Source organism: Onychostruthus taczanowskii, unplaced genomic scaffold (assembly GCF_017590055.1).
Source record: "Onychostruthus taczanowskii isolate IOZ18803 unplaced genomic scaffold, ASM1759005v1 scaffold613, whole genome shotgun sequence".
Taxonomy (NCBI): domain Eukaryota; kingdom Metazoa; phylum Chordata; class Aves; order Passeriformes; family Passeridae; genus Onychostruthus; species Onychostruthus taczanowskii.
In genome coordinates, this window is record NW_024503824.1 from 1,782 (window position 1) to 11,656 (window position 9,875).

General features: G+C 56.6%; 1 protein-coding gene across 1 annotated transcript in view; it reads left to right on the top strand.

Moving 5' to 3' along the window:
• LOC121344164 (helicase SKI2W-like) overlaps window positions 1-9,681 on the top strand; it is a gene marked incomplete at both ends in the record, with an annotated part of 11,224 nt that extends 1,543 nt beyond the window's left edge. Inside the window, 9 exons of the mRNA XM_041419883.1 lie at window positions 285-497; window positions 4,172-4,282; window positions 5,275-5,386; window positions 6,154-6,272; window positions 6,551-6,662; window positions 7,607-7,725; window positions 8,881-9,018; window positions 9,258-9,398; window positions 9,580-9,681. Coding sequence (XP_041275817.1) covers window positions 285-497; window positions 4,172-4,282; window positions 5,275-5,386; window positions 6,154-6,272; window positions 6,551-6,662; window positions 7,607-7,725; window positions 8,881-9,018; window positions 9,258-9,398; window positions 9,580-9,681 — 1,167 coding nt within the window. The remainder of the gene's footprint in view (window positions 1-284; window positions 498-4,171; window positions 4,283-5,274; window positions 5,387-6,153; window positions 6,273-6,550; window positions 6,663-7,606; window positions 7,726-8,880; window positions 9,019-9,257; window positions 9,399-9,579) is intronic.
• Between the last annotated feature and the right edge of the window lie 194 nt (window positions 9,682-9,875).

A 9,875-nucleotide genomic window follows, 5' to 3' on the forward strand; every position in this document is an offset into this window, starting at 1 on the left:
CCCCCGGCCCCCGCCGGGGGCTGGGGGCTGTCCCGGGGGTCCCACTGACCCTGGGGGGGGGGGCAGGGGGCCATCCCGGGGGTCCCACTGACCTTGGCGGGGGCTGGGGGCCATCCCGGGGGTCCCACTGACCCTGGGCAGGTCCGGAGGGGCTGGGGGCCGCCCCGGGGGTCCCACTGACCCTGGGGGGGGGGCTGGGGGCCGTCCCGGTGGTCCCACTGACCCCACCAGGGGCTGGGGGCCGCCCCGGGGGTCCCGCTGAGCCCGTCTTTCCCCCCGTGCAGGAGCGGGGGGTCTGGCTGTCGCTGCTGGAGACCCTCCGCGAGCGGGAGCTGCTGCCCGCCGTCACCTTCACGTTCTCGCGGGGCCGCTGCGAGGAGCAGGCGGCGGCGCTGGGCTCGCTGGAGCTGCTGGGCGGCCCCGAGCGCGCCCGGGTGCGCCAGTTCCTGACGCGCTGCCTGGCCCGCCTGCGCGGCTCCGACCGCCGCCTGCCGCAGGTGGGGGGCCCGCGGCGTTCCGGGGGGAAGAGGAGCTTCTGGGACCTGGGGGGTGGGAGGGTGATGGCTGCGCGTGGGGTTGGGGTGCTGTGGGGTGTGGAGGAGCTTCGCTCTGTGTGCTTTCCGTGTTCTTTTCGTGTTCTCTCCATGTTCCTCTCCGTGTTTCCTCCACGTTCTTTCCATGTTCCTTCTGTGTTCCCCTCCACGTTCTCTCCATGTTCCCTCTGTGTTCTCTCCACGTTCTCTCCATGTTCCCTCTGTGTTCTCTCCATGTTTCCTCCACGTTCTCTCCATGTTCCTCTCCATGTTCCCCTCCACGTTCTCTCCATGTTCCTCTCCGTGTTCCCCTCCATGTTCTCTCCATGTTCCCTCTGCGTTCTCTCCATGTTCCTCTCCATGTTCCCCTCCATGTTCTCTCTGTGTTCTCTCCATGTTCTCTCCACGTTCTCTCCATGTTCCCTCTGCGTTCTCTCCGTGTTTCCTCCACGTTCTCTCCATGTTCCTCTCCGTGTTCCCCTCCATGTTCTCTCCATGTTCCCTCTGCGTTCTCTCCATGTTCCTCTCCATGTTCCCCTTCATGTTCTCTCCATGTTCTTTCCATGTTCTCTCCATGTTCCTCTCCGTGTTCCCCTCCATGTTCTCTCCATGTTCCTTCTCCATATTCTCTGTGTTTCCCCTTCATGTTCTCTACATGTTTCCATGTTCTCTTCGTGTTTCCCCCATGTCCCCCTCCATGTTCCCCTCCACGTTCTCTCCATGTTCTTCTCCGTGTTCCCCTCCATGTTCTCTCCATGTTCTTTCCATGTTCTCTCCATGTTCCTTCTCCATATTCTCTCTGTTTTTCCCTTCATGTTGCCTCCACATTCTCTCCGTGTTCACTCCATCTTCCCTCCGTGTTCTCTCCCTCTTCCCTCCATGTTCTCTCCATGTTCTCTCCGTGTTCCTCCGCCGTGTTCCCTCCACGTTCCCTCCACGTTCCCTCCACGTTCTCTCCGTGTTCTCTCTGTATTCTCCCACCGTATCTCCATGTTCCTCTCCGTGTTCCCCTCCATGTTCTCTCCATGTTCCCTCTGCGTTCTCTCCATGTTCCTCTCCATGTTCCCCTCCATGTTCTCTCTGTGTTCTCTCCATGTTCTCTCCACGTTCTCTCCATGTTCCCTCTGCGTTCTCTCCGTGTTTCCTCCACGTTCTCTCCATGTTCCTCTCCGTGTTCCCCTCCATGTTCTCTCCATGTTCCCTCTGCGTTCTCTCCATGTTCCTCTCCATGTTCCCCTTCATGTTCTCTCCATGTTCTTTCCATGTTCTCTCCATGTTCCTCTCCGTGTTCCCCTCCATGTTCTCTCCATGTTCCTTCTCCATATTCTCTGTGTTCCCCTTCATGTTCTCTACGTGTTTCCATGTTCTCTTCATGTTCTCTCCATGTTCCCCCTCCATGTTCCCCTCCACGTTCTCTCCATGTTCTTCTCCGTGTTCCCCTCCATGTTCTCTCCATGTTCCTTCTCCATATTCTCTCTGTGTTTCCCTTCATGTTGCCTCCACATTCTCTCCGTGTTCACTCCATCTTCCCTCCGTGTTCTCTCCCTCTTCCCTCCATGTTCTCTCCATGTTCTCTCCGTGTTCCTCCGCCGTGTTCCCTCCACGTTCCCTCCACGTTCCCTCCACGTTCTCTCCGTGTTCTCTCTGTATTCTCCCACCGTATCTCCATGTTCTCTCCATGTTCCTGTCCATTTTCCCTCCACGTTCTCTCCCTCTTCCCTCCACGTTCTCTCCATATTCTCTCCCTCTTCCCTCCATGTTCTCTCCGTGTTCTCTCCACATTCTCTCCATGTTCTCTCCACATTCTCTCCACGTTCTCTCCACATTCTCTCCATGTTCCTTCCACGTTCCCTCCATGTTCTTTTCCACGTTCTCTCCCTCTTCCCCACTCTGTATCCCCTCCGCGTTCTCTCCCTCTTCCCTCCATGTTCTCTCCATGTTCTCTCCGTGTTCCCCCGCCGTGTTCCCTCCACGTTCCCTCCACGTTCCCTCCATGTTCTCTCCATGTTCCCCTCCATCTTCTCTCCATGTTCTCTCCCTCTTCCCTCCATATTCTCTCCACATTCTCTCCACGTTCTCTCCACATTCTCTCCATGTTCCTCGTCCACGTTCTCCCTCCATATTCTCTCCACATTCTCTCCACGTTCTCTCCACATTCTCTCCATGTTCCTCGTCCACGTTCTCTCCACATTCTCTCCATGTTCCTCCTCCATGTTCTCTGCACATTCTCTCCATGTTCCTCCTCTATGTTCTCTCCACATTCTCTCCATGTTCCTCGTCCCCGTTCTCTCCACATTCTCTCCATGTTCCTCGTCCCCGTTCTCTCCACATTCTCTCCATGTTCCTCGTCCCCGTTCTCTCCACATTCTCTCCATGTTCCTCGTCCCCGTTCTCTCCACATTCTCTCCATGTTCCTCGTCCCCGTTCTCTCCACATTCTCTCCATGTTCCTCGTCCCCGTTCTCTCCACATTCTCTCCATGTTCCTCGTCCCCGTTCTCTCCACATTCTCTCCATGTTCCTCGTCCCCGTTCTCTCCACATTCTCTCCATGTTCCTCGTCCCCGTTCTCTCCACATTCTCTCCATGTTCCTCGTCCCCGTTCTCTCCACATTCTCTCCATGTTCCTCGTCCCCGTTCTCTCCACATTCTCTCCATGTTCCTCGTCCCCGTTCTCTCCACATTCTCTCCATGTTCCTCGTCCCCGTTCTCTCCACATTCTCTCCATGTTCCTCGTCCCCGTTCTCTCCACATTCTCTCCATGTTCCTCGTCCCCGTTCTCTCCACATTCTCTCCATGTTCCTCGTCCCCGTTCTCTCCACATTCTCTCCATGTTCCTCGTCCCCGTTCTCTCCACATTCTCTCCATGTTCCTCGTCCCCGTTCTCTCCACATTCTCTCCATGTTCCTCGTCCCCGTTCTCTCCACATTCTCTCCATGTTCCTCGTCCCCGTTCTCTCCACATTCTCTCCATGTTCCTCGTCCCCGTTCTCTCCACATTCTCTCCATGTTCCTCGTCCCCGTTCTCTCCACATTCTCTCCATGTTCCTCGTCCCCGTTCTCTCCACATTCTCTCCATGTTCCTCGTCCCCGTTCTCTCCACATTCTCTCCATGTTCCTCGTCCCCGTTCTCTCCACATTCTCTCCATGTTCCTCGTCCCCGTTCTCTCCACATTCTCTCCATGTTCCTCGTCCCCGTTCTCTCCACATTCTCTCCATGTTCCTCGTCCCCGTTCTCTCCACATTCTCTCCATGTTCCTCGTCCCCGTTCTCTCCACATTCTCTCCATGTTCCTCGTCCCCGTTCTCTCCACATTCTCTCCATGTTCCTCGTCCCCGTTCTCTCCACATTCTCTCCATGTTCCTCGTCCCCGTTCTCTCCACATTCTCTCCATGTTCCTCGTCCCCGTTCTCTCCACATTCTCTCCATGTTCCTCGTCCCCGTTCTCTCCACATTCTCTCCATGTTCCTCGTCCCCGTTCTCTCCACATTCTCTCCATGTTCCTCGTCCCCGTTCTCTCCACATTCTCTCCATGTTCCTCCTCCATGTTCCCTCCATGTTCTCTCCCTGTTCTCTCCATGTTCTCTCCACGTTCCCTCCACCTTCCCCACTCGGTGTCCCCTCACGTTGCCTCTTGCGCAGGTGCTGCAGCTCTCAGACCTGCTGCAGCGCGGCATCGGCGTGCACCACGGCGGGGTGCTGCCCCTGCTCAAGGAGATCGTGGAGATGCTCTTCAGCCAAGGGCTGGTCAAGGTGTGTGGGGAGAGCCACGCGTGGGACACGGGGTGCTGCCCCATGGCAGCACCCCCGGCCCCAAAGCTGCCCAAAATCTGCCCCAAACCTGCCCTAAACTTGCCCCAAAGCTGCCCAAAATCTGCTCCAAATCTGCCCCATGCCCTCCCCATGCCTGCCCTAAAGGCACCCCCGGCCCCAAAGCTGCCCCAAAGCTGCCCAAAATCTGCCCCAAACCTGCCCTAAACTTGCCCCAAAGCTGCCCAAAATCTGCTCCAAATCTGCCCCATGCCCTCCCCATGCCTGCCCTAAACCTGTCCAAACCTGCCCCATACCTGCCCATGCCTGCCCTAAACCTGCCCCATACCTGCCCAAAATCTGCCCCATGCCTGCCTCAAATCTACCCCAAACCTGCCCCACACCTGCCCCAAATTTGCCCCATGCCTGCCCCAAACCTGCTCCACAGCTGCTCCATGCCTGCCCCAAACCTGCCCCTCACCTGCCCTAAACCTGCCCCAAAGCTGCCCCACACTTGCCCCAAAGCTGCCCCACACCTGCTCCATACCTGCCCAAAATCTGCCCCATGTCTACCCCAAACCTGCCCTAAACCTGCCCTAAACCTGCCCTAAACCTGCCCCTCACCTGCCCTATACCTGCCCCACACCTGCCCCAAACCTGCCCCTCACCTGCCCTAAACCTGCCCCAAAGCTGCCCCACACTTGCCCCAAAGCTGCCCCACACCTGCTCCATACCTGCCCAAAATCTGCCCCATGTCTACCCCAAACCTGCCCTAAACCTGCCCTAAACCTGCCCCTCACCTGCCCTATACCTGCCCCACACCTGCCCCAAACCTGCCCCTCACCTGCCCCTCACCTGCCCTATACCTGCCCCAAACCTGCCCCAAACCTGCCCCTCACCTGCCCTAAACCTGTCCCAAAGCTGTCCCAAACCTGCCCCATACCTGCCCCATACCTGCCCCAAACCTGCCCCATACCTGCCCACACCTGCCCCAGGTGCTGTTCGCCACCGAGACCTTTGCCATGGGGGTGAACATGCCGGCACGGACCGTCGTCTTCGACTCCATCCGCAAACACGACGGGAACAGCTTCCGTGACCTCCTGCCAGGTGTGGGGCCACATTTGTGCACCAACAGGGTGGAAAAGGGGTGAAAAACGTGAAGGAAAAAGGGGGCGAAAGCTGAGAGAAAAAACAGGGGAAATGGAGTTGAGAGAAGGCGGAAATATGGGAGGAGAAACTGAGGGATAAGGAGGGAAATGGAGTTGTAATTGTGGTGGGGAATGTGAGGATTGGAAAGGGCGGGAAATGTGAGGGGAAAAAGTGTGGGAAATGTGAGGGGAAAAAGGATGGGAAATGTGAGGGGAAAAAGTGTGGGAAATGTGAGGGGAAAAAGGATGGGAAATGTGAGGGGAAAAATAGTGGGAAATGTGAGGGGAAAATAGTGGGAAATGTGAGGGGGAAAATAGTGGGAAATGTGAGGAGAAAAATGGTGGGAAACGAGGGGAAAACAGTGGGAAATGTGAGGAGAAAAATGGTGGGAAACATGAGGGGAAAACGGTGGGAAACGTCAGGGCAAAAGGGTGAGAAACACTAGGGGAAAGCAGTGAGAAATGTGAGGGGAAAAGGGCAAGAAACGTGAGGTGAAAATGGTTAGAAATGTGAGGGGAAACTGGTGAGAAATTCGAGGGGAAAAGTAGTGGGAAATGTGTGAAGAAAAAGAGCTAGGAATGCTAAGGGAAAAATGGTGGGAGCTCTGAGGGGAAAAAGGCAAAAATTGTGAGGGTAAAACCAGTAGTGTTCATGAGAAAAAAAACAAGAAAAATGCCTTGCAGCTGGACAGGGCCGTGTCTCACCGTGCCTTTGTGTCCCCCCAGGCGAGTACACGCAGATGTCGGGGCGCCCCGGGCGCCGCGGGCTGGACGCCACCGGCACCGTCATCATCCTCTGCAAGGGACCGGTGCCCGAGCTGTCCGACCTGCACCGCATGATGCTGGTGAGCCCTTGGCGTGTCATCGCCATGTCACTGCTGTGTCCCCACCTGTGTGTCCCTACCCAGGTGTCCTTACGTGGGGAAAGTGGCAAGAAACGTGATGGGAAAATGGTGGGAAATGTGAGGGGAAAATGATGAGAAACGTGAAGGGAAAATGGTGAGAAGCGTGAGGGGAAAATGGCGAGAAGCCCTAAACCTGTCCCAAAGCTGTCCCAAACCTGCCCCATACCTGCCCCATACCTGCCCCAAACCTGCCCCATACCTGCCCACACCTGCCCCAGGTGCTGTTCGCCACCGAGACCTTTGCCATGGGGGTGAACATGCCGGCACGGACCGTCGTCTTCGACTCCATCCGCAAACACGACGGGAACAGCTTCCGTGACCTCCTGCCAGGTGTGGGGCCACATTTGTGCACCAACAGGGTGGAAAAGGGGTGAAAAACGTGAAGGAAAAAGGGGGCGAAAGCTGAGAGAAAAAACAGGGGAAATGGAGTTGAGAGAAGGCGGAAATATGGGAGGAGAAACTGAGGGATAAGGAGGGAAATGGAGTTGTAATTGTGGTGGGGAATGTGAGGATTGGAAAGGGCGGGAAATGTGAGGGGAAAAAGTGTGGGAAATGTGAGGGGAAAAAGGATGGGAAATGTGAGGGGAAAAAGTGTGGGAAATGTGAGGGGAAAAAGGATGGGAAATGTGAGGGGAAAAATAGTGGGAAATGTGAGGGGAAAATAGTGGGAAATGTGAGGGGGAAAATAGTGGGAAATGTGAGGAGAAAAATAGTGGGAAATGTGAGGGGAAAAAAGAGGGGAAAAATAGTGGGAAACATGAGGGGAAATAAGTGGGAAACGTGAGGGGGAAAGGGAGGGAAACGTGAGGGGAAAAATGATGGGAAACGTGAGGGGAAAATGGTGAGAAATGTGAGGGGAAAAATGGTGGGAAATGTGAGGAGAAAAATGGTGGGAAACGAGGGGAAAACAGTGGGAAATGTGAGGAGAAAAATGGTGGGAAACATGAGGGGAAAACGGTGGGAAACGTCAGGGCAAAAGGGTGAGAAACACTAGGGGAAAGCAGTGAGAAATGTGAGGGGAAAAGGGCAAGAAACGTGAGGTGAAAATGGTTAGAAATGTGAGGGGAAACTGGTGAGAAATTCGAGGGGAAAAGTAGTGGGAAATGTGTGAAGAAAAAGAGCTAGGAATGCTAAGGGAAAAATGGTGGGAGCTCTGAGGGGAAAAAGGCAAAAATTGTGAGGGTAAAACCAGTAGTGTTCATGAGAAAAAAACCAAGAAAAATGCCTTGCAGCTGGACAGGGCCGTGTCTCACCGTGCCTTTGTGTCCCCCCAGGCGAGTACACGCAGATGTCGGGGCGCGCCGGGCGCCGCGGGCTGGACGCCACCGGCACCGTCATCATCCTCTGCAAGGGACCGGTGCCCGAGCTGTCCGACCTGCACCGCATGATGCTGGTGAGCCCTTGGCGTGTCATCGCCATGTCACTGCTGTGTCCCCACCTGTGTGTCCCTACCCAGGTGTCCTTACGTGGGGAAAGTGGCAAGAAACGTGATGGGAAAATGGTGGGAAATGTGAGGGGAAAATGATGAGAAACGTGAAGGGAAAATGGTGAGAAGCGTGAGGGGAAAATGGCGAGAAACGTAAGGGGAAAATGGCGGGAAATGTGAGGGGAAAATAGCGAGAACTGTGAGGGGAAAATGGCGAGAAACATGAGGGGAAAATGGCAGGAAACATGAGGGGAAAATGAGAAATGTGAGGGGAAAAATAGCGGGAAATGTGAGGGGAAAAACAGTGGGAAACATGAAGGGAAAAATGGTGGGAAACATGAGGGGAAAATGGCGAGAAATGTGAGGGGAAAATGACAGGAAACGTGAAGGGAAAATGGTGAGAAACATGAGGGGAAAATGGTGGAAAACGTGAGGGGAAAATGGTGAGAAACATGAGGGGAAAATGGCGAGAAATGTGAGAGGAAAATGGCGGGAAATGTGAGGGGAAAATGGCGGGAAACGTGAGGGGAAAATGGTGGGAAATGTGAGGGGAAAATGGTGGGAAATGTGAGGGGAAAATGGCGGGAAACGTGAGGGGAAAATGGTGGGAAATGTGAGGGGAAAATGGTGAGAAATGTGAGGGGGAAATGGCGAGAAACATGAGGGGGAAATGGTGAGAAATGTGAGGGGGAAAATTGCAGGAAATGTGAGGAGAAAAAGAGCGGGAAACGTGAAGGGAAAAATGGCGGGACACGTGAGGGGAAAATGGCGAGAAATGTGAGGGGAAAATGGTGGGAAACGTGAGGGGAAAATGGCCGGAAACGTGAGAGGAAAATGGCAAGAAAAGTGAAGGGAAAACAGCGGGAAATGTGAGGGGAAAACAGCAGGAAATGTGAGGGGAAAATGGTGGGAAACGTGAGGGGAAAATGGCAGGAAATGTGAGGGGGGAACATAAGGAGAAAAAGAACGGGAAACGTGAGGGGAAAATGGCAGGAGCTGTGAGGGGAAAAAGGGCAGAAAATGTAATGGCCACCATGTGGGCAGCGACAAGTGTCCCTCACCATTTTCCCCACACCGTGTCCCCACCATGTCCTCACCCGCGTGTCCCCCGCGTGTCCCCAGGGCCGGCCGTCGCCGCTGCAGTCGCGGTTCCGCCTGACGTACCCCATGATCCTGCTGCTGCTGCGCGCCCCCGCCCTGCGCCCCCACGACCTGATGCGCCGCAGCTTCGCCGAGTTCCCGCTGCGCCGCGACGCCACCGTGAGCGCTGCCGGGGGGCCGGGGGGCACCGGGAGGCACTGGGATGGACTGGGGGGTGCTGGGATTGGGGGGCACTGGGATGGACTGGGGGGCATTGGGATGGGCTGGGGCGAACTGGGAGCACACCCTGGTACAGATACTGGGATTGCCCCAGTACGGACACTGGGACTGCCCCAGTAAGCACTGGGCGCACCGGCCCCCCGCCCAGTAAGCCCCCCGCGCCCCCCGTGCCCCCCCAGGCGCAGATGCGGCGCGTGGCCGCCCTCAGGGAGGCGCTGGCGGCGCTGGGGGACCCCGAGGGGACAGCAGGGGACACCGAGGACCTGCCCCAGTACCACCAGGCCGTGGTGGCACTGCGCCGCGCCCGCGCCGTGCTGCAGGTGGGGCTGGGGGGGACGGGGCTGGGGGGGCCAGGGGACACCTGAGGGGTCCTGGGGACCGTGGGGAAGTCACCGTGCAGGGGTCTCTGGGTGTCCCTGTGGGGGTCCCTGGGCACAGGGGGGGTTCAGGGGGGTCCTGGGGGAGTCCCAGTGCCCCCCTGACGGGGTCTGGGGTCCGCAGCGGTGCCTGGCACAGCCCGGGGGGCAGCGGGTGCTGGCACCGGGCCGGGTGGTGGTGGTCTGCACCCCGAAACACCGCAACGCGCTGGGGCTGGTGCTGCAGGTACCCCAAACACCCCGAAACACCCCAAAAGCACCCCTAAAACACCCAAAACACCCCAAAACCACCCCGAAACACCCCAAAATACTCCAAAACCACCCCAAAACATCCCTAAAACACCCCAAAACCACCCCTAAAACACCCCTAAAGCACCCCAAAACACTCTAAAACACCCCGAAACACCGCAACGCGCTGGG